The sequence below is a fragment of the Antechinus flavipes genome, chromosome 1 (assembly GCF_016432865.1).
Source record: "Antechinus flavipes isolate AdamAnt ecotype Samford, QLD, Australia chromosome 1, AdamAnt_v2, whole genome shotgun sequence".
NCBI lineage: Eukaryota > Metazoa > Chordata > Mammalia > Dasyuromorphia > Dasyuridae > Antechinus > Antechinus flavipes.
The window spans coordinates 463,271,871-463,296,991 of record NC_067398.1 but is presented as its reverse complement, the minus strand read 5'-3'; the positions used below and the strand labels follow the sequence as shown (position 1 = coordinate 463,296,991).

The following is a 25,121-nucleotide window of genomic DNA, read 5'->3' as shown; positions in this document are numbered from 1 at the left end:
ATAACCAATATGCTTAGAAACTGCAAGCCTCAAACAAAGTCACTACAGAGATAAGAAATAGATAAATACATAGGTAGATAAAAGAGACAGAGGCAAAGAGAGACTAAAAATTAATCAGTTAAAAGCTAACAGAGGACATATGCCAGGGTAATTTCAAAGTTATGTCAACTAATTGATTGGTGATGTTAAAACATAAGTTAAAAAGTCTACACCAAATTAGAAGAAAGAATAAATATGAGAAAACACTCTATGTAATTATAATTATAATAATTAAAATCATCTACTGAAGTTTTTGCTTTAAAAATTACAACTAGATAAAGCTAATGAATCTGATTATCATAATTTCTTATAATAATATAAAAGTTACCACAATGAAAAGCCTAGAGACTACTGGGCTTCCAAATTACCTTGTTAAGTAGAAAGACAAGACAGGTTTGTCATGGGGATTAAATGAGATAAAATATGTAAAATGCTTCACAAATCTTAAAGCATATATTTTTAACTTTTGTAAAAGTAGCATGTTACAGCAGATGAAACAATGAATTTGAGTTAGAAGATCAGAGTTTCAACTTTACCCTCAATATTTCCTTGCTATATATCATGAGAAATCTAATTAATCTGTGTGAATCTCAATCTCTTTCTCTATAATGAGGGTGACAAAATACACACTATCTTTGTCATAGAGCTGTTGAGAGAATAATGCTATGTTAATGTGAAGTTATCATTATTACCAAAATAGACAAACACAAACTTAAAATAAAAATGTAGACATAAATTGTTATTGAACAATTTTGCAAATGATTACAAAATGTCATCAACCAACTCCAAGAAGAAATGGAAAGAAAAAAAGATCTGCAGAAAGTTAGTTAAGATAAGATAAAAACTAAGCCAACCTCTCCCCAGAATGTTTATTGATGAAACTGGAAGGATTCGAATGATGTGCAATCAAACAGATTTATCATAAGTACTATATCAATCCAATTTCATAATCTGTGATAGTAGAATTACCACATTCAAGGATCCTACAGGAAAACCATTTTTTCTCAAAGGCGATGAAATAAAGTGACTAGAGAAAGAGTAATACTCAATGGGAATGACAGGGATGACTGGGAATAAGTAATCCCATCCACACTAAGTGGGGAAGGGGATGTCAGAAGAGGAATAAGGAGAAATTACCTAGCTCTCCTCAGCTCAGTGTAGGAACAACACCACTACTACAATGGCACACTTATCAAACACCCAATGCACTTTGCAAAGTACTGAGGCTCCAGAGACAAAAACTAAGAGTCTCTAACCTCAGAGTTTATATTTTCCTGGAAAGAGAATATAGTAGACACAATATAATTGAAAATTGTGAGTGAAAAAGTCAAAGAAGAGATCAAAGTATCCTAGGAATATTTAAGGAAAGAAATACCTCTGGAAAGTATTTGGGCAGAGATGATAACTTAACCTGTAGTACATAAAAGAGATGAGATCACTGAGTGAAAAAATACATAAAGAGAAAAGAGCACAGAACAAAGCCTTGGGGGACACCTATACATAAGCACAAAAGCCTAGCAAAGGAGATTGATAAGTAGTATTCAGATGGTTTTGAGGAAAACCAGAGTTCTCATAGTTTAACTTGGAAAGAAATATAAATATTGTCAAAAACATGAAACATAGAACACTAGAATCTTGTTTTTTCAAGAGATATTCCATTTGGAGTGCCTGTTTTAAGGTTTGCTTTGAAGCTTCTTTTGAAAACAAGTTAATTTTATATTTTCTTAATCTAAATTCAAAATAAACCTTTGAGTTTCAGGACTCAGCTTCAGACAGTTTTTATGAAACAAGTCTCTTCTACCAGAGAGGAACTGAATCGACAGACCGACAGTCCCAAGTCACTGTAGTCTAGGAGGAACTATTTCACAAGAAACCCTTCTCTCTGATCATAGCAACACTTTGAAGGCTTTCAAACATCAACAGAGATTGAGGGGGGTGCCTCTTTATGAAATGTCAATTTTTCTGAAATATCCACCCCTCAAAATCCTTTAGCAACTTCAAATGGTTTCAAGTGCATGCTGAGTTATCCTAGTTCTAGTTTCCTGAATGTTACTGCAATGGAAAAAAAAGATATAGTGATAATTGAACAGAACAATATGTCAGGATAAAAGTCTTCACTAAAATATGTCAGGGTAATACAGGAGACCATTACTGCCACATGCCTTTGTATATATGACTTTTCTATTCCATCCCCCCTAAAAAAATTTTTTAACTAAAATTCAAAAATAGGATAGAAATTCAACCCCTCTATTAGAAAGGCTCCTGCTCTGACAGGTAGTACTTAGACTGGCAGCAGCTCACTGTAACAGAGATGAAAAACTACATGCTAATTGGTATAAAATATTTGTTCCATGCTTCACTGACCCAAAAAAAACAGATAATTCATAAAAGTTCCTTTTTAAAATTGCCTACAGTATATGTGTGGAAGAGAGCTAGTTTGCAAGTGGCTGAGATTTGGTCTTAATTGGCTTCTGGGGTTTTTCTTTTTATCCATACATGTGCCATCTAGTAGTTAAAGAATGGTTTTCACTTTTATTTGGCATACCAAAATTTTGAAAAAATAGAAAAAGAGAAATCTATCAAAATGCTTTTGTTTCATCTTTCTTATCTTTAAAAAGCTCTACCAATGAGAAAAGTCAAAATGTTCTTTCAGTATGCTCTTCTATTATTCCTTATATGTGCTTTTTAATAAATTAAAGATGAACTGCAAATCTTCTGAATTTATATATAAAGTTATTTTTAGATACACTCATTTTTACACATGCACATACACATATGTGTTTGTGTATATATGTGTGTATGTGTAAAGTAGACATAAATTTTCTACCTACTACTATATACTCCACTTCTGATGATTTTCTATCCCATCAGTCCAGTGCCATCAAATAGCATTCTTATTAGAAACTGAAGAATAGAAATTCCCAGTACTTTCTTGCTATTCCCCCCAAATATGTCAATACAGAAACATGTTTCTTCTCATTCTATCCTCCTTCTTGAAGTACCTTTAGTGACATATTTTTCCTTCTCATCCTTTGATGATTTACAACATCATGATACAGTGGAAAATAGCATGAACCATATCCTTAAGACAGGCAGCAAGTAACTTTAATGGACATCATGGTATAGATATATATACAATGCTCAATAATGCAGCTATTTCTTTTCTGCAGTTTATCAAATCAACTAGATAAGCCACTTCTCAAGTGGGTGGATAGGTAAGTTGTAGATCGTAGACCTGAAATTGGAAGGATCCTTAAAAATTGCCTAATCAAAAACATATTTTTTAAATTAAGGAACCTGGCCCTAAGAGAAATTATGTTATTTGCCTAAGATAACAAAGCTAAAAAATCTAAGAGTTACATCAAGGATTTTGGGAAGAGAAGATAGGACTCTATTCTACTCAATCTGGATCCAGAGGATAGAATAATAGCTCTATGACTTCTGAAATTGCTTTTTTTGAATCAAATGTAGTTATCTAAAATACACATGATTTTAATATATATATTAATGCTGCAATGGGACAGTATCCAGCCAAATAAATACCTCAGCTATCTGTTCCCAACTCCACAAATTTTACACCCTAGTTCTTCTTTTAAAATCCATGATTACATTTGGCATTGTTTAGTTCCTCTACTTATATGTATTAAAGATCTCAAATCACTTGGTATGATCTTTGAGAGTTATTTTGATAGAGGGCAGGTATGTAGCATAAAGGTTAATTACCAACCCTGGAGTCAGGAGAACCTTAAATCAAATCTAAGCTCAGATAGTTGACATGTACTAGCTGTATGACCCTGGACAAGTCACTTAACTGCAGTTGCCTCCCCAAAAAGAAAAAAAAAATTGTCCTGATAGAAAAAACATCATACTTCACCCATCCTGAGATCGAGCCTTTTCAAAAAGACATCATATGTCACCTATACTGGTGATATCTAACTATCATATCTGTGAAGTAGGAAAGTGTTGCCATCTAAATTTGTGAGGCTACAAAATGCATCTGAACTATGTAGGCTAGTTATATCCAGATTTCACGAGCCAATCAAACCTAGAGTCCACTCTGGTATCACATCAGATATCTGGGATATGTTTCCCACCCCATCCAAACTCCAACCTTAAAGTCTGAAGGGGACAAGGTGTCATCAGGGGGAATGACAAAAACTCAAATTTCTGTTTCTAAGACTTTGACGGATACACACACAAGAACATGGGAATGTTAAGATGTGTTTTTCTCCTCTGTCCTATTCTCTTGATTCATTAATGGAATGGAATGGAAAGTGAGGAGAGATGAAAGAAGAGGAAGAAATTAGGGAAATTATTGAATTTGAAATGTGAGATGAACAGAAAAATATATGAGAGGAGCAAAAAAAAAAAAAAAAAGAAAGAAAAAAGAAAACGAAAACGAAAAGAGAGGGGAAAAAAGAAAAAGACTAACAATGATAAGCCTTGTCTAAAAAATTTATGTTTAGAAAGATGTGATGAAAAATATATTCTGCGCTTGGAATCTCATTTGCCAATCAGGCAACATTCTTGCTGAAAAACAGTTTTTCATCTCAGCTTGCTAATGTTTAGGCCACTGTTTCATCTTAAAGTTATTTAATGGTTATGACCATAAATGACTTGGAAAGAAAGAATTATATTCTCATTCAAATTCTATATAGAACAAGTAATCTTTCCAATCTTTTTTCCCTTTTCTATGGCATTTTAACCAGTATTAATATAAAAAAATTTAGCTAAACAAGAACTTACAGTTTCATATTCTATCAATTCTTGATTCTACAGGAGAAGTAAACGTTCTTTAATGTACTTAATTGTCAATAGTACAGCACAATAGAAAATTGCTTCTTAAATCAAGCTGTTTTGCAGCTTCCACAGAGAAGCATCATGATGAATAACTTTTTTTTTTTTTTAAACCTCGGTAATACAGATGCTGACTCTTTCCCTTAATGATATCCTGCAGCAGACAATGCAACTGAATATGCTGACTATTTACCATAATAATATCCTGCAGCAGTAGTTACCTAAGTTAACCCTATGATGTATGAAGAAAAATATTTTCTTTTACTCAATTCAAATTTTTAATTTATCAGGTGCATCTGATTCCTTGGGAACATTGTTTATCATTCTTGATTCCTTTTGTTATTTTATACATCAATTAATTCTCCTTCTGCTCATCCTTTCTTTCCCCTCCAAATTAAATAATAGTAGTCTTCTCAATTTTTTCTTGTATGGAATCTCATCTTCTGCCAATGTCTCCATTGTTTTTATTATCCTCTGGATCTTTATATTTTAGTTCTGCCTCCACTGAAATTATATTAAGAAGCAATGAATGAAGACTTCAAGTCAAGGATATGCTGATTTATATGCAGCCATTATAATATTTTGTAGATTATCTTAAATTCTCTTCTTAATATAGATGAACATTTTATTTCCCTTTAAAAAACCCAACTGCTACACTTTGAACAGATGTTTTCATGAAGCTGTATGTTAATAGCACCTAAATCTTTATCCTGAGAGGTTATAGCTAACTTAGAAATCATCGATATACATGAGTAGTTGAAATTAGTACTTCTAATAAACATTTCTTTGGATTTGGCTGCCAAAGAGAAGAAAGAGTTTGTCCTTGGCAATAGAAAAGCATTATTTAGTGCTTTAGGGATAGAGTTTGCCAATGGTCTCATTTCTCTGAAGTCAGTAAAAGCCAAATCCATAATGACATAAATCTGGCCCTTAGTTATTTTATTATATCACTGAATAGCATGACAACAAAATACAATATCTCATGTATATATAATACTTTATATATAATTTCACATTAATATTAAAAATGTCATGATACCAAGGAGTCCTTTAATGAGATTCTAAATGAAATGGGAAATTTTCTCTTCTGTAGCTCATCAAATTAAATCATAGTGACTTGCCATAAACTGAAATCCATTGTGGCTACAGAGCCAAGACATTTGGCTTCTTCATCGAATTCCCTGCCTCAAGAAAAATGCTAAGCAAGTGAGAACAAGGTTTTTATTCCTACCTAAAATATATTAGCAGCCATATATTTACTTGTGTCTATCCAAAAAGGTAGCTACATGTCTGTAGTGACTATGAAAAAGAAAAAGAAAATTAGAGGATAACATGGGTTGTATTACTGAATCAGGATGTTATTTTGTGGGGTTATGGTTTAATTCATATATTAGTACAAGTTATGGGGTTTCATATGACCAATATGGATCCATATGCTATCCAAACTATACCCCTTTATATATCTATAGCAGCATTAAAAACAATAACTTACATTTCTACAAAGTTTTAAAGTTCACAAAGTATTTTTCTCTAAATAACTTTGTGAGGTAAATAAAATATGCATTATTATTTAAAATTTGCAAAGATTTTATATTCCTAGCACCTAACAGTAAGTAAAACAACATTATCTGACTCAAAATATAGTACTTTTTTGTTTTCTTTTACTATGTCACTCAATTAAACCTGCACAAGTTATATCAAAAGACAAACTTTGATTGATTAAAAAGATCAATTTCAGTTCCAAAGCACAGATGATAAAACATCAATAGTGAGGCAGGAGAGTAGAGCTCAATAAGTATAGAAAATAATTTTTAGTGTCAGATATGACCACTGTGGTTTTATTTTATTATCTTTTTTTGTTACCAGAGACCATTAATAGATGAATTCAGTATGTCATTAAATAATTATGATGTAAAAATAATAGGCAACAATAAATTTTTCTCTAAAAGAGAAAATTTAATTGATTTCAGAATGCTATCCAATCCATGACAGCATACAATCTTCATAATAAACCTGTCAAGTAGGGCAATACAATATCAATATTATTATTCCTCTTTTACAAATGAACTCAGGCTTGGGGAAGTTAAATAACTCCACAATCCAGGTTTTTGGACTCCAAGATTAAAATATGATTAGTAAATATTTAACAAAAATAAATAAAATACAATAGGACGTAGATAATGCTATTATATGACATTTTAAAATCAATATTTGACCTCCAGAGATCTTTATGCATGCTTTTGCAGATCAGTTTCTATGATTTTGACACCATTGTTGTAGGCAACCTTCTTACTGTTGTTTTTCAGTTATGAGATCATTTTGGGGTTTTCTTGGTAGAGATACTGGAGTGGTTACTCATTTTTTCTTTGGGTTATTTTATGGATGAGGAATTGAGGCAAGCACAATTAAGTGACTTTCTCAGGGTCACACAGTTAGTAAGTGTCTGAGATTAAATTTGAATTGAGAAAGATAAGGGTACTGATTCCAGGCCTGGCACTCTATCCACTCTACTACATAGATGCTTTAAGCAACTCTCCAGTCTAGTATAATATTAAGATTAGAACAGAGATGAGATAAATAGTAGGAGCAAAAGCATAAAGTCAAAAATTAACTGTTGTGAAAGCACTTTCCATACAATGTTCACTAATGGCAATAATCAACCTGTACCAGAGTGTATGGTCAATCATCTGAGAAGATCAAGGTGGAAGCTACTACCTATTGTATCATTTCTTCTCCCTTACACTGCTATTATGAAAAACCAACTGCAATTTTCTTGCATACTAGGTATTGTCTATCTCATAAATCCTCTGTCTCTTATCTTATCCCTTAATCAGCTATTTTTCCTGTCTGTGCACTGACACACTGAACTGACACAGCCACCTGTCATCAAGTCTTGATATTTCTGCATTTACAACATCTTTCCACTCAAACAGCCACCACCCTGGCACAAGCCCTCTTGACATCATTTCTGAGTCTTTTGGTTGGTCTCCCTAGCACAAGTACATCTTCCATTCATCTGTCAAAGTGATCTTCCTAAAGCACAGGTCAGCCCTCCACTTAACGAATTCCAGCATCTCCCTATTATCTCCAGGGGATTAAATCTAAAGCCTTCTGGCTTTTAAAGCCCTTTATATTCTGTCTCCTTCCTAGCTTAACAATCTTCTTAGTAACATGCAACAATGGCCTCCTTGCTGTTCCTTGAATGTAATAATCCATTTCCGGACTCCATGCCTTTCCTCTAGCCTTTCCACCATACAAAGATGAATGATCTCCCCCTTCAGTTTTGTTTCCTATCTCCCTTGCCTTCCTTCATGAGACAGCTCAAAACCTACCTTCTTTGTAAGACCTTTTCTGATGCACACACTAACACACTACTTGTAAGATTTCCTTCCAGTTACACTATATATCTTGTAGATACATAGTAAAATTCCACAAAGTTTTGTAGAAGCAACATTCATGGAGAATGATACGGACTTAAGAAATCTCTGCTGTAGGTGTGTGGCAGATGTCACTATTTTGTGTTTTTGTATCTACTTTCGGATGTATCCACTTTGGACTGGCTACAGGAATATGTGACCTGTGTTTTTGTTCCTAAGAAATTAGGAACCTCTCTTTTGATGTCCTACTAATTTGTATCTATCCAAGTATAACAGGAATTATCCAAGAGACTAAGTGGTTGAGATTGGCAACCACTGAACATAAATTGTCCCCATATTAATCTAATCTTTTTTTTTTCTGAGTGTATTGTTCTAAAGACAATCAGCCTTTCCTTTCCCTAAATACTTCTTGTATCCATTCACAAAACCATATTCTCAAAAAAGGGAAAAAAGCACTACTCTTATTGGAAAGTTCTGCATCTGTTCTCTGGAAGAGTGCAGTTCCCTTAGGGACCCTTTTGGTCTGCTTATACATAAAATATAGAAGTATGTCCATCTTGACAGTGAAATTAACCATTCTAAGCAGCCCATGAAAGTGTTACTATAGAATGGTGCCTAAAATAGCTATTTCTCCTACTTTTCTCCTGCAAGTTTTAAAGTGTAAAGAGGGAATTAACACCTTCATTCACCAAGTTAAATTCTACAGACTTTTCAAAGTACTTGTTGTTTATCAGACGCAGTGCTAAATTCTGGTTATACAAATACATAAAGAAAACAGTCTCTGACCTCAAGAACATTAAACCTCATATGGACCTCAGTGACAATAATTTATGTTATCTCATTTGATTCTCACAAAAAATCCTATGAGGTAAGTCCTATTATTATTCCCATTTTATAAATATAATGAGACTACCAATATTTTAAATAATACTTTACATACGTTATTTTTCTACACAAAAACCTTATATGAAATACATATTATTATTTCCATTTTATAGATGAGAAAATTGAGATATGGTAAATGATTTGTCCAACATCATAGTGTCTATCTTATCCTAAAAGAAATTGTTCCAGTGTAGCTATAGGTCACTATTGAAAACTATAGGGAGAGATAAGCATAAACAAATTAGCAGAGTTAGTTGAATGCATATTTTTAAAATTCTTATTCATAGTAGGACTAGAAGAATGATTTGATTATTACAGCAGTCCTGCTATAATAAGCCCCTTAACTCTTACTTGCATCTATGGAACTTAATGATTTTTTTTCATTAACTCACTCATTCATTCAATCATTTATCCATAGACTGACCCTCTAGAATATTATAGCAGGCTGGTCATCTTTAGTCTCAGGACACCATTAGATGAGGAGATGTCACTGAAGTAACAGAACTATTTGCATATACTATTAATAACACCATCTCTAATAATATAAAAACCTATAATGTCACAGCACATAGGAAAATTTAAGATATAAATTAGCTGAAGGGAAGGAAGAAAGGAAGGAAGGAAGGAAGGAAGAAAGGAAGGAAGGAAGGAAGGAAGGAAGGAAGGAAGGAAGGAAGGAAGGAAAAGGAGAGAAGGAAGAAACACCTTTAGAGTTATACAAACTAATTTCAAATCATTTATTTTACATAATACCAAAGAGCAACTGTAACTATTAATACAGTAAACATTACAATGATTTAACCTTCAATGTATATAAGTAATAATTCTTCAAAGATTCTCTACATATCCCTAATGCTCCAAATTAAACAGCGTCTTACAAAAATGCAGCAAACTTGCCAAAATGTTGCATTGTGCATATATTTTCCTTTTGACAGACCAATTTTTCAACTACATATACATTTATGTATAAGAAAGACAAGGTTTTCCAAACCTACTCCCCAGATAGTTTAATTTTAAAATTTGATGTCATCTTAAATTTGTGCACAAGTACCATCTAGTGGCAAAGCTTGGCCACTGCAGGCTTATGAGCCTTTCCAAACAAAACTAAAGACTGATAATATTTTGTGAATAATTATTGTTTTTCTTAGTTACTTGTAAAGTCCTGCATTGTACTATAAATCAAAAAATTAGATTGGTATTTTAGACAGTTTTATAATAGGTTCTGAATCTTATAAGTAATTAATAAATGTTAAGTCTCATAGAAATAAGGAGTATAAAGTAGAAATGTATCAAAAGATATAAGGAAAAGTCACTTTGTGAATTTTAAAGTAATAGTGGCAATAGATTTCCCACAAAAGTCCTATGGAAAATAGAGAAGTCTAGTTCAGCACTGCTCTCCATTGAATTAAAACATTAGCAACACAGATAAATTCAGACATTGTAGCTTAAGAAACTGAGAAATTTCCAATTCCGTGGATGAAATTCATTATGATTTCATTGAATTTTAAAAGTTAAGAGTGATGAAGACAGTCAAATGAGAGAAGTTAAATATTAATTGAAAATAGGATAACTTCAGGCAAATAATTAATGAAAAGTTTATGCCTTATGTTAATTATAGCTGTAGTAGAAGATGTTTGTATATTACATTTTAAGGAAATTACTTTAACTCCAATCTTCCCTCTGGCTAATATAATACATGCAAATGGACAATGACATCACCAGAAACTTCAGTAGCCATATGGGTAAAACAGAAAGGTAAGTACCAGGAAATGTCATTACATACTGGTATTACATTTATCCGCATAAATATTTAATTAATTATCCTCCATTCCTTTAGGTTATGAGATGGTTGAGGGATTGTGTCATCTTATCTTTGAATTTTTAGTACCAAGTGAGTCTTGCACATAATAGACCCTTAAATGTTTGTTGTGATGAACTGAATTGAATGTAAAGGAATTGATATTAGTACATTAGTAAGTTTGAATGTGATTATCTTTTTTCACTGAAGAGGATACATTTAAATGTTAGATATTTCTGACTACAGATAATATTGATAAATCATGGAACTATATTACTGAAGAGGTAATTCTTAGTTGGAAATAAACACATGACAAATTCACAATGGTCTTTTTCTTTAGCAAAAGGTAGGTCAATTTGGGGGAAGAGGTTAGACAAAACAAGAGCTAAAATAGGCACCAGGAATGTCAAATACGAAATAGATTTGGGAGAGCAATAGGGTTACCAAGGAAAGTATTTGGAAGAATCCATTAAAGAAATATGCCATGTACACCATTGACTAGCATGTTAGATCTATAAAGGAATTTAGCAGATGAACCAGAGTTAATTGTTAGGCCAAAATTAGCACAAACAACACAATAGTAATCAAGAAAGTAAAGAAATTATCTGCAAATAAATTGATATGACAGACACTAGTAATTGTAGAAAATGTCATAAAATTATAATTAGATTATAAAATATTATAAATAATGATCATATAAATATATTTTAATAAAAAATCTTGTTGAATTTGGGAGCAGTTAAATGGTATATTGGATAGAATGCTGAGCCTAGAATCAGAATGAGGTGTTTTCTTGAGTTCAAATCTGGCTTCAGATATTTATTAGCCTGTGACCCTGAGCAAATCACTTAATCTTGTCTACATCATTTTCCTCATTTATAAAAAAAAAAATTCTGGAGGATAAAATGGCAAACTCTGCTTTCTTTGCCAAGAAATTCCCAAATGAGTTCATGAGTTCATGAGAATTAGATAGGACTGAAAAACAATTAATATTCCTAAAAAGATGCAGTTGTCTATCTTTCTGTGTTGATGAAATGTTGAAATGTTGGAATCAGGGAGATAGATAAGATAATCCATATCTCAAAGTCTCTTGACAATATTTCCATTGTCAGAAAAAATAAGTAAAAATTATATAGCATATATTTATAACACGAGATTCATGTTTCTAGTCCCTCATTTTGCCTTTTACATGGCAAATTTTTAAAAACAGTTAAAGAATAATTAGATTAATTCAACACATTTAAACTGACACATGGAAAAAGTGATTTCCTTTAGAATGTGATTTATTGCTACTACATATGCAGATACATATCATTCATTATAAAAGACAAATAGCCTTATGAAAAAACTATAACCAACTTTTGGCAATAGTGAAGAATTGAAAGTAATTTCCAAAGTGGTAAATAGTCCACAGGAAGTCTATAAATGGTTTTAAAGACAATTTTCTAAAAAAATTCCAAGAAAAATACAGTAAAGACCTCAAAAAGATAATGTGAACAAATAGAAACACTGCATGGTTACCTGGCAAAGACAAGGAAAGCTATTTGAGATGGAAGGAACATAAAGAAAAGAAAGGGAACATTTTAAGATATAGAAAGATTAAACTACTGAAGAGAAAAGAGAAATCATTGGAATATACCAGATAAAACAATGTGAATTCTAAAGAAGTTCATTCTGTCCCCATGGTCCTTTCCTGTTCCTATTATCAACCACAATCACATACAAATGGAGGTCAGTTTCTTTAGATTGTCTAGTTAGCATATTTAAGAACAGACTCAATTCTCTGGTCACACACCAAGCAACTTGGACACAGGATGCATGGGAATTTGTTCTGGATGAGGCCCTCTCCCTTAGACCACCCTAGCTCCTCCCTGATTCCTTCCAAACTCCCTGCATTCTGCCCTTACTTCCCCCTTCTCCTTTCTCTTGAGCTTTTAAAAGTCATTCCAGTCAAAAGCATGTTTCAAATATTGTTTTTGGATTTTGTCTGTGACCTTTTCATGTGAATAAAAGGTATCATCTGGCTATGAGAGCACCTCTGTTAGTTCTTCATATTTAAAACTGCCCTCCCACTTCTTGATACATCTTGTTACTTCTTCATAAGTACATACTAGAAGTTACACCATCCAAAAAAGAAAAAAAAAAGAACCTGAATAACTCAGTCAATAATTTTTTTAAACCTCTTGAATATAGATTTCTGTAGTTTCCAAGGAATTTTAAATTGTGGGTCACTCAAAGTACAACTGATAGTTATACAATAAATGTGAGTAGACTACAACCTATTTAATCAGCACAACCAATGTAGAAAAGAAATGGTGTAATAATCAGAATACTATATGAGGAGAAAAGGAGATGAGCTTATCATGTAGCACTGTACATAGGTTGATACCTTATATTACAGACTAATTCATAAAATTAGAGGAACAATCCAAGTACATTAGGTAGACTATATTGAGGATTGATTGAGGTTCATAGATAAAATTTACCCAAGATAAGGAGGGAGAGAGGGATTGTAAGCTTTAACTTTGATCATAAATGCAATGAAGTATTGCACTATTAGAGAGCTCCTCAGGGAATACCTGAACACAATTACTCAGCAGATGCTGCTGCTCTTTAATCTCCAAAACCGTGGTTTCTATTATTAAAGGTGTCAAATGTGTGCTCCATGAACTGCATAAGGCTCACAAAATTCTTGCATGTGGCCCATATCAAATTAAATTTGGATTAGGTAAAAGAGGAGATTCTTTCCCTCAATCGCTACCTAACCTTATGAGTGTGTCCTCAGACAAACCAAAACCTGTTGAAGACTACTGAAACCAGAAGGCTCTAGAGGGGAAAGTAAGGCAGATGACCTTGCATAGTCCTCCCTCTCTTAAATCCACTTCATTTGCATGTCATGGCATCCTCTCCCTGATGTCCTGGTCCTCTTCAAGAAAAAAGGACCAAAAAAAAAAAAAAAATCTCAGAGAGAAGGATTGGGAGTCAGAAAGATCAATCTTCCTGAATTCAAATTTGGCTTCAGACACTTATTAGCTGTGTGACTCTGGGAAATTCACTTTAAAAAAAAAAATCTCTATTTGCCTCAATTTCCCCATCTGTAAAATGATAAAATGAGTTGAAAAAGGAAATGACAGACCACTCTAGGTTCTTTGCCAAAAAAAAAATACCCAATGGGGTCACAAAGAGTCAGACATGACTGAAAAGATTTGAACAAAAATATGATTTTGATGTACTGATATGTTAATAATATATATATGTATATGTGTATGTATATATAACCTCTTATACATATACATGCACACAAGTTTGTGGGTTTTTTAAATTCAACATGAGGCCTTGCATATGATTTAGTGGCTCTTGTTTCCATTAGACATTACATTAGGCTTACAAGTCAGTCCATTAGGCTTACAAGTCAACTTGATAATAACCCTGTGTCCTTAGATATTATCCAAGAGACACCCAGTTAGTTCAAAAGGAGGACATTTAATGAGATGATATATAGTACGAAAAGTAGCAACAAAACATTTCTCCCCTTAACCTGGAATGCAGCCTTTCACAAATAATCAAAATCAAAGGAAAAGTGGATACACATTGGGTAGTCAACTGTGGAGACATACACAGATAGCCCATTTGGACAAGGCACATGCTTAGAGGAGAAATGTATGCCTCTAATACTAGATGTGCACTGGTATCCTGTAGTGGCATCATCACACTGTTCCTATTGACATTGGTCTTATGGTCTATTTAATGGGCCTATTCTCTACTTCTCTGCACTAGATCCTATGTTTAGTTTCTACAGAGTGCAGTCCTATTGAGCAATCTCATATGATGCTCTGTTGCTCCCTGAAAAAAAGCACTCTGTTGAATATATCTATTTAGATACTATTAGGCTATAGTCTTTCTTTCAGCTTCTGATTCAGCTGAAATTTTCAATCAAGTTTCAGCCATGCACAATTCTTCTAAATGTATTTCCACATAGGAGTAGCTATGTGGTGTAGTGGATAGAACACCAGTCCTGAAGTCAGGAGGACAGAGTTCAAATCTAGTCTCAGACACTTAGCATTTTCTAACTGCATATCCCTGGGCAAGTCACTTAACCCAATGGCCTCCAAAAGAAAAAAAAAAATATTTCCACATTTATCATGCTGCACAAGAAAAATCAATTCAAAAAGGAATAGACTTTTCTTTCAACAATTTTTCCTGGGGACTTAGTCTCCTTAGTGAAAAATGTCAGCCTAACTTATCTCATCTCTGCCTATTAGAACTTCTGATTTCCCTTAGAACCCAGTTCAAGTGCCACTTCCTCCTATGCCATCTCATATAACCCAGAAGCTAATATTCTCCCTCCTAAAACTACATTGCATTTTTAAAATATACTATCTATATACTAATATATGTACATATTCTTTTCCTCATCATAACTAATGTAAATCCCTTAAGGGCAGTTTGCTTTAGTTTTGACTATTTCCAGCAGTTTAGCAAAGCATCTGTCAGATAATAAGTATTTTTAAAAGTTTGCTGTTCATTGAGAAATTATGTTAAATTTAAGATGCATTTATTTATTTTTATTGGCTTTTTTGCTTTTATTTGCAGGGGGAGACATTTTAAATACAAATGATCAATAATAAATATATCTTTTCTCTTCCCTCAAACTTGACATTCAATTATTCTCATTGACTTAAAACACTTAACCTTTATTTGAAAAAGACATGCACTAATCTAATGGAGCCTTTATAGAAAAACTAATGTGTCATTTTCTATAGAAAAAAAATTAACCTTTAATCCACAATTATATTTTATAATCAGTTGAAGTACAAGTATTACCTGTATCTGGGATATAGTTAAAGGGTATCGGAATAAGATCCAGGTAACACCTTCACTGCAAGGTGGGATAGTAAGGGAGCCTTCATATACCCAATAATCACGCAGAAGAGGATCTGTTATTGTTGTTTAAAAAAAAAAGGAAAAAAAATCATAGTAATATGTTAAACAAGAATAATTATAGCAAACATTTATATAGTGCTTCATGATATGCAAAGTGCTTTGCAAATATCATTTCATTTCATTTAATCCTAACAAGAGCCTTATGTGGTAGATGTCTTTATGATCTTCATTTTACTTGTAAGAAAACCAAGGCTGAGAGTTTAAATGGCTTGTCCTGGAATGTACATCTAATATCTGAGTAAAATTTGAATTCAGGTCTTCTTGCCTCCAAGACTAGCACTCCTTGTTGCTACCTACTTAATAGAGAGACAAAATAAAATGCCAGTATAATAATCCAAGATTTTACAAAATAACTACTTTTAAAATATACTTAAGATTTTCAATAGAATAATTCTAAAGTTTTTTTCTTTCAAGTTACTAGCGGTACTGATAGAACTCATATTTATTTCATTCTTCTAAACTTTCATGAAGAAAAACAAACTAAATAAAAACCTGTGATAAATATGCCATTTCTTTGAAATCAATCCATTTATTAAGCTAGATAACTAAGAAAGGCATAATCCATCTTCCCAAGGGGGGAAAAGGAACAATGATAAAATGCTAAGTACTATTACAAAACATAAAAGAGATAGGAAAGTTGAATAAATTAGAAATATATAGGTAGAGAGAGTTAAATTTCTTGAAATATCCAGAAGATAAGGGTTTAAACTGTTAAGACTTTTTTTTTTCTTATTTCTTTTCTTTTATATTCTAGAGGCAGCTAAATGGATCAATTTATTTGATGCTTCTTTGTTGTGTGTAACATTGTTGCTGATAGAGATTTCCTTGCCTTTTCAATGAATGGCACTTATCATCTTTCACAATGTCAAATCAAACCTGGGATAGAATGGTCTCTAGTGGCTGGCAAAAGGCCTTTACAGAAGAGAGTCTCTAATATTAAGCCTAGAGTTGAGTAAAGTATAAGTGATACTCCTGAAGTTGACAGGAACAACCTTTAATAAGATATGTCCACTTGTGCTAACTAATTCTCCTAGTCTTGTGAAGATTAAAATAACAAATATTTTATAACTAAGAAATATCTCATAATTATTACTGCTGACATTATTATTTTCCTCATTATTCATGGAACTAACAGATTCCCTAACCTATTGACAAATACGATTGTCCCATGTTTGCAGCTACTAGAATTTGGCGTATACCTTCTCTACTCATAGATGCTATTTAATAAGAACTTATAACAAAAGTTTTTGAAAATACAAAGGCATAAATTCAAGAGAAAGTAATTTCAATTTATGTTTTTAGTTACAATTCATTTTATAAATGTCAACTGTGTTAAGACTACTTACCTGGTAACAAAGTATTTGGATTAAAGCAGGGTATTATTTTAGTCTTTCCCTGGGAGGAAAAAAAAAGAGTACTAATTTACATCATGTTATTTTCAAATGTAAGGCATGAAAAAACACAAAATAAAATGGCTGAAAATTCTTTAAATGGCATTCCATTAGTCTAAAATATTTGAAACTTTCTAATAATTAGTGGGTTTTCTGTTTTCTAGTCAGAAAAAAATTTGAAAATTTGATCCAACTAATTCTACTATAAATCTGTTTATTTCTAGTTTTTCCAATTATCTAATTATTTTTCTTCTTAATCACCTTGTGGGAAACTTTCTCCAAAAAGAAAAGTATATGGGGGTCACTGGCTTTCTCTTGATGCCAGATAGAATATAAGGAAAAGATCTATCCCATTATTCAAAGTTTCACATTTGAGATTCCCAAATGATCTGCTTTTGTATTTATAATTAAAATAAAAATTAGTCTTCTATGTATCCCAAACTGAACTTTAAACTATTAATTCTTTACTCAAAGTTTAAATGTACCAAACTGAGTTTGTCCACATTGTCTAAGTTTCATTGAGATATTATCTATACCTCCAAGAAATTGAACACACATATGTCTGTGTGTGTGTGTCTCTGTGTGTGTATATGTGTGTGTGTGTGTGAATTCAGATCATTATTTTTCAATACCTAATAGCATAACAGCTGAAGCTGAAGAAAATTTATTCTTGCTTAGGTGTATCCTATGAAATCCACTCTTAAAGTGCAGGCTAGCCAAAGGAACATCTTAAGAAGTTTTCTGTGGCTGCACATTAGGAAAATTCTCTTTCTCTGAAAGATTCTAGACTAGACTAAGTTCCCACAATCTTACTCCAGAGCTGAAGGAAAAATATTTTAATCTCAAAATTAGTTGTTAAATAAATTTAATATCCCTGAGTCCTTTTAAACCAAATAGACATTGCAACCACACCTTCTATGGCAGCAACATAAGATTGCACTAACCTCTCCAGGTCCATGTAGCCCAATATAAATTCCAAAATAGATTCACTATAGGCCTATTAGGTAATATGACCTGCTCAAAATTTGATTATATAATACATTTAAGACCTATGACTTATCATTTACCTGAGTAGCATCTTTCAGATAATACTCTTTTTTCTTAATATAATCGCAGAAATTTTCCCTCATTGTACTTATAAGGCAGTAATTTTTTTATACTTGCCTCACAACTTCTGTTAATTTATACAATTCTCCTTAGGTTTTGTTTTGTTTTTCCCCCTTTTTAAATAACTACTTACCTTGTATTGAATATCCTGAAGAACATCAGTCACTGCCTTCAAGCCAATGTGTTCTTTTCCTATCTGAAACATAATGAACAAACAATCTAAAAATAAAGATTTACTTTTTGTACAATATTATTATACAAAATATTATAATAAGTTAATAACCTGATATAAGTGGCATTTCTTTGTCGGGAGTAACTCAGTTACTTCCCCATTAGTAACTATGCCATAATAAAGTTACATCAAATAAGATTAAGTGACTAAGTCTAAAAATGCCCTAAAAATAAACTTGGAGCCAGGAAGACTCAACTTTTTGAGTTCAAACCCAACTTAAACACTTAGTTTTGTAACCTTGGGCAAGTCACTTAACCTTCATTATTTCAGTTTCCTGATCTATAAAATGAGCTGGAGAAGAAAATAGCAAATCACTTAAGTATATTTTCCAAGAAAACCCCAAAGAGGGTCAAACATGACTGAAAATTGACTGAAAAATAACAACAATACTTATATAAAATCAAAATTGTAGCCAAAACTGGCACAGCAAAATAATTAGATATCAAATGAACAACATTCTAATTTCAATTTATTATATGGAAGGGAAACAATGTGCTTGTGACACATAAAATCATAAGGTGAAAATGTCAGACACTACTTTTTATTCTTTTTTATTTTTTTATTATAGCTTTTTATTTACAAGATATATGAATGGGTAATTTTTCAGCATTGACAATTACAAAACCTTTTGTTCCAACTTTTCTCCTCCTTCCCCTCACCTCCTCCCCTAGATGGCAGATTGACCAATTTTAATGTTAAAATATGTTAAAGTATAAATTAAATACAATATATGTATACTACCTTTTTTTAAAAAAAATTCAGTAAAAAAAAAAATGTGAAGGGGCAGAGCCAAGACTCAGAGGAAAGTCAGTGAGTTGTCTGAATTCTCCCCCAAACCCCTCCAAATCACTTTAAATAATGCTATAAAATAATTCCTGAGGCAGCAGAACCCTTAAAAAGATGGGGTGAAATAATTTTACAGGTAAAGACAACTTAGAACATCATCAGGAAAGGTCTGTCACACCTGAATGAAAGTGGAGCACAGACCAGCACAGTCTGGGCCAGCACAGCCTGAACCCAGCACATTAGAAGTATGTCTTAGGAGCAACAGGAAGCTTGCTGTAACTGCTTCCAGAATTCTCAGCTCAATATGGTAAGGGAGTCAAAAAATTGATCAGATGGAGTTTATATAGGTCTCTTTGTCAGCATTGAGGCAGACTTCTGGTCTTTGGCTTTACTCAGATCCAGATCTCAGTTATGATAAAAATTCAGAGCAGAAAAGAATGCTTGTGGTCACAAATCAGAGCAGAGATGGGGAGACCATACTCTCTTTAGACCATACCACCTTGGAAGGAATGAAAATTTATAGGTCCCTAAAAGTATCTCTAAAAATAGCTACACAAAACCCCTGAAATTTGGGATAGTGTGCCCTCTACCCTGGAAGCAAAGTCCCACTTTAATAAAGTGTTGGAAGTCAAGAAATAGGCTGAGCATCTACAACTAGAGAGAGAACTATGATGAATAAATGTAAATAAAGACATTCTGTGTTCATTTTTTCCCTTTATCTTCTGGGGTTTTTTCCTCTTGTGGTTTTCCCCTTTTTTCTGATTTTTCTCTTCTAGTATGATTCATAAAATGTGTATTAAAAAGTTAATATATATAACCATGGAAAAAGAAAGCAATAAAAAAGCAAACAAATGAAAATTCTGGAAAATGAGCAAACAACAGAAAAAAATTCTTATCTATAAAAATTATTATGATGACAAGGAAGATCAAAAAAATCAATAGAAGAAAGAAGAACAAGAACAAGAAGAACAAAAACAAGAAATTAAAGTCAAAGCTCTTACATACAAAGCTTTAAAGAAAAATGTGAATTGGTCTTGAACTATGGGAGAGCTCAAAAAAGATTTTGAAAACCAAGTAAGAGAAGTAGAGGAAAAAATGAAAAGAAAAATGAGAATAATGCAAGGAAATCATGAAAAAAAGTTAACAGCTTGGTAAGTGGATACACACAAAAATACTGAAGAAAAGAACACCTTAAAAAACAAACTATGCCAAATGGTAAAAGAAATACAAAAACCCAGCAAGGAAAATGTTTTGAAACACAGAACAAGCCAAATGGAAAAGGAAGCACAAAAATTCAATGAAGAAAATAATTCCTTAAAAAGGAGAATTGGCCAAATGCGAAAAGAGGCACAAAAACTAACTAAAGAAAATAATTCCTTAAAAATTAGAATTGAGCAAATAAAAGCTAGTGAGTTGATGAGAAATCAAGAATCAATCAAATAAAACCAAAAGAATGGAAAAAAGAAGACAATGTGAAATATCTCATTGGAAAAAAAAAAACTGACCTGGAAAAAAGATCCAGGAGAGATGATTTTAAAGTTATTGGAATACCTGAAAGCCATGATTAAAAAAAAAAAAAACTAGATATTATCTTTCAAGTAATTACCAAGGAAAACTGCCTTGATATTCCAAAAACCAGAGAATAAAATTTTAAAAATGAAAGAATCCACCAATTACCTCCTGAAAAAGATTTCTAAATGAAAATCCCCAGGAATATTATAGTCAAATTCCAGAGCTCTCAGATCAAAGAGAAAATATTGCAAGTAGGAAGAAAGAACCAATTCAAGTGTCATAGAGTCACAGTCAGGCTAATACAAGATTTGGCAGCGTCTACATTAAAGGATCAGAGGGCGTGGAATCTGATATTCCAGAGGATGAGGGAGCTGGAATTTCAATCAAGAATCACCTATTCAACAGAAATCCTTCAGAGGGCATAATCAACATTCAATGAAAAAGAGAACTCTCAAACATTCTTGAAGAAAAAACTAAAACTGAATAAAAAATTTGACTTTCAAATAAATATAAATATACAGGAAAGGGATATCATAAGGGGCTTAAAAAGGTTAAACTATTCACATTTCTACAAGGAAAATGATACTTGTAACTCATAAGAAATTCCTCATTATTAGGGTAGTTAGAGCATATATAGGCAGGGCACAGGTATGTGTTGAATATGAAGAGATGATGTCTAAAAAAATAAAATACAATTAAGAGATGAAAGAGGAATGTCCTGGGAGAAAAGGAAAGAGAGAATAAGGTATATTATCACATAAAAGAGGCAAGAAAACTTTTACAGTGGAGAGGAAAAGGCAGGAGGTCAGAAAGAATGAGTGAACCTTACTCTCAGTCAGAATTGACTCAAAGAGGCAATAACATACATAATCAATTGGGTCTAAAAATATATCTTATCCCACAGGAAAACAGGAGGGGGAAGAGATAAAAGAATGTGGTCCTTTCCCTTTTTTTTTTAATCACTTTGGGTATACCAACTCAATATTAGTATTAGTAGGTCAAGGGATATAATATTGTTTTTTAGTCCTTTGGACACAATTTCAAATTACTCTACAGAATGGTTAAATCAGGTCACAAATCCATCAACAATTCATTAATGTCTCATTTACCCCCATATCCCAGCCACCATTTGTAATTTTTATTTTTTGTCTTCTTAACGAATCTAATAGGAAATGGACCTTTATGTATAAAAATATTTACAATAACTTTTCTGGTAGCAAAGAATTGGATATTGAGGCAATGCCCATCAAGTGAGAAATGGTTGAATAAATTGTGGTATGTGATTATAATGGCATACTATTATGCTATCACATTCAAATTGATGTGCAAGATACTCTCAAAAAAAAAAAAAAAGAAAGAAAGAAAAACCTAGAAAGACCTCATGAGCTGATACAAAGTGAAATGTTCTGTATACAAAATAATACCAATATTTTAGAGTGATCAGCTATGAATGACTTAGCTATTCTCAACAATACAATGGTCCAAGACAATTGTGAAAGACTTAGAATGAAAAATGCTAATGTTCCCAAAAAAAGGACTGATGGTATCTGAATACAGATTGAAGGACGCTTTTTTCATTTCCTTTGTTTCTCTTGACTTTTTTTCTGTTTTCTTTCATGATAATACACGTTTAATCTATATGGAATTGCTTACTTTCTCAGTGGGGGAGAGGGAGAAAGGGAAAGAATTTGGAACTCAAAGTTTAAAAACAAACTCTCCCACTCCAGTGAGACAGACCTTTCCTGTCACATTGATTGAACAGCATGGTATCTGAAATCCTCTTTAAGTCTGAAATGTAATTCCTGAACCCATGGAAGACTCACAGAGGCAAAAATGAGGACATTCAAAGAATAGAAAGAGAAAGCTCAATCAGATAATCATAGAGCACAGATTTTAGAACTTGAAAGGACTTGAGAGATCATTCAATTAAAACCCTCTTCATTTTGCAGATGACAAAACTAAGTCCCAATTTAGCAATAAACTTCCCATTACCTAACCACCCAGGGAAATAAAGAAGAGAAAGAAAAGCAACAAAAACATATGCTGAAGTTTCATGACAGTTTTCAGATTTGTAAGATCCTGAAGTCCTCCCCACCTCCTGCCAGGAAGTCCATAGCAGCTTGTACTCTTTCTCAAGCACCAGCAAGTTTCAAAAAGATTACAATAAGCAGTATAAAGGAGAAAAAAAAATACATGTAAGGGGGAAGAAAAGGACATGATGAAAAGAATAGTCTTTCATTTTTGGTAAAGCAATCCTTGAAACATTAGTTATGCTACCATTCTTATTGGAGAGAAGCATGCAAATTTCTATAATCAAAGCAACGTGGTCAGTAGAAGAAATGAGCACAATGCAAATATGGATGATTTTGCTATTTTCTCTCTGAAAATATGATATCATTACATTCTGAACAATCAGGCTCCAACTGATTCACATTCAAATGATGGTCAACACTGGATACCATCCTATTTCTGATCCTGAGACTCGGCAACTGCTGGACTCTGCTTCAATCAGATTCCAAACCCTCAAGTTTATCACCTTTTCCAATGGAATCCATAAGCCAGGGACAGCTTTATGCCCAATTTGGGCAAGAAGAAGTTTCAGAAGATAAGACCTTCATCTCACAGTCCAAAAAATGTTGGTTCCCATTTGTTTGACAGAGGAAATCATGGGGTAAGTAAGACCCCAGCAAAAGACCAATAACTCAGTGTTGGGGTGGGGCGGGGGGCAATAGGAAGAAGCATTGACAAGATTATTTTGCCCCTAAGTGGACCTTTGTTGAAATAATTTCTCACATTGACAGGATAATCTTGACGTTCACAGTTACTGGATGGCTTGGCAGAAGGCCAAGCTAAAAAAGTGAATTACTGAGATTATTACCTTCTGAGATAAGAATACCTTGCATTGACTCCTTTCCTATAAAAGGTCCCATCTTCCCCCTTGTAAATTGTAGTTCTGCTTGGGAACTTAACCAAACTTATGTCATCTTGCCCCTTCTGTATTGCAAGTTCATTAGGAACTTTGCCCACCTTATGGCATCAAAATCAAGTTTTTGTTTCTTGAATGAAAGATGGCCTGAGCCTCTGAATTCTTTCTTGATGATTACCTACTTTTTCATAAATAAATATTAAAGCTATAGGCACATTTTTAAGAACATGAATGAACACTTCCCTATCTAGTCCAGCTAACATATTTCTGGACTTCTTTAATAGGAATTCATTATATAATTTGTCATATTTTGGTATCAAAATTGTTTGAAATATATATGTCTTATTCTCCAACAAAACTGTAAGCTCCTTGAGAGCAAGGTCCATATTTTATTTATTTATGTCCAAGAGTACCAAACATCATACCCTAACATGCTTGCTTAATAAATCCTTCTTGATTGCTTGTAAAAGGTAATAATTTTAAGTAGGTGGATTATATATACAGAGCTTGCCAAAATCAATGAGAACACTAATCCATCAAAATAGTGAAGATATTATTTTAAAACTAAATGGAAATATCCCAAGTTTGGGGGCATGAATTTATAAGACATTTATCACTCCATTCTAACCTAGAATTTCTAAAAAGGAGTGAACTTTTCATCCAGAGAAATACAAACTTTATAGTTATATATAAAAAAGCAATAGCAAATTATTAATACCTTTGAAAAAGTTGCTATAATTTAATCATTTTTTAGCTAAGGGCAATTAGATCTGCTGTAAATTCAATAATGACATCTAAGTTAAAATTTTATTGTAGGTTTTCCCAACCTAGACAGAATTAGGACAAATTTAAAACAAGAAAAAATTAAATAGATGATGAATTTTAAAACTCTAGTTGTTTAATTGACCAATCAAGTAAACTTAGTGGGCCTTACTTTGGTAATCGGCAAAAAACAAAGGGATCAGCTTCTAGGATCCCTTCAATCTTTACACATCTTAAAACTCTAACCAGATGAGCTGAAGTTACAACTGTTCACTTTATACACTAGCTAACTGGCTCACTGCTTTTAGCTTTAAAAGTGGGATTTATACTTTCTGGCTTTTCTCTAACTTAATCTAATTAATTAAGAAGTCCTAAGATTGATACTTCATAGATTCTATAGTTAGTCTGAGTCTAAGAACATTCCAAAGAACTCTTTCTCACAAAATAAATGAGTACTATCTCAAGAACATTTTAACTAAATTCTCTCTTTCAAGATATCTGTAGATCCAGAAAAGTATTCTGCAGGAAGTATTATGAAGGAATTATTTATCTATCTAAAGGAAGT

General features: G+C 32.7%; 1 protein-coding gene across 1 annotated transcript in view; it reads right to left on the bottom strand.

The window, feature by feature from the left end:
• CA8 (carbonic anhydrase 8) overlaps window positions 1–25,121 on the bottom strand; it is a 156,343-nt gene that overhangs the window by 55,823 nt on the left and 75,399 nt on the right. The window contains exons 5-7 of the mRNA XM_051970151.1: window positions 18,472–18,534; window positions 17,187–17,235; window positions 15,721–15,833 (exon numbers count right to left, since the gene is read on the bottom strand). Coding sequence (XP_051826111.1) covers window positions 15,721–15,833; window positions 17,187–17,235; window positions 18,472–18,534 — 225 coding nt within the window. The remainder of the gene's footprint in view (window positions 1–15,720; window positions 15,834–17,186; window positions 17,236–18,471; window positions 18,535–25,121) is intronic.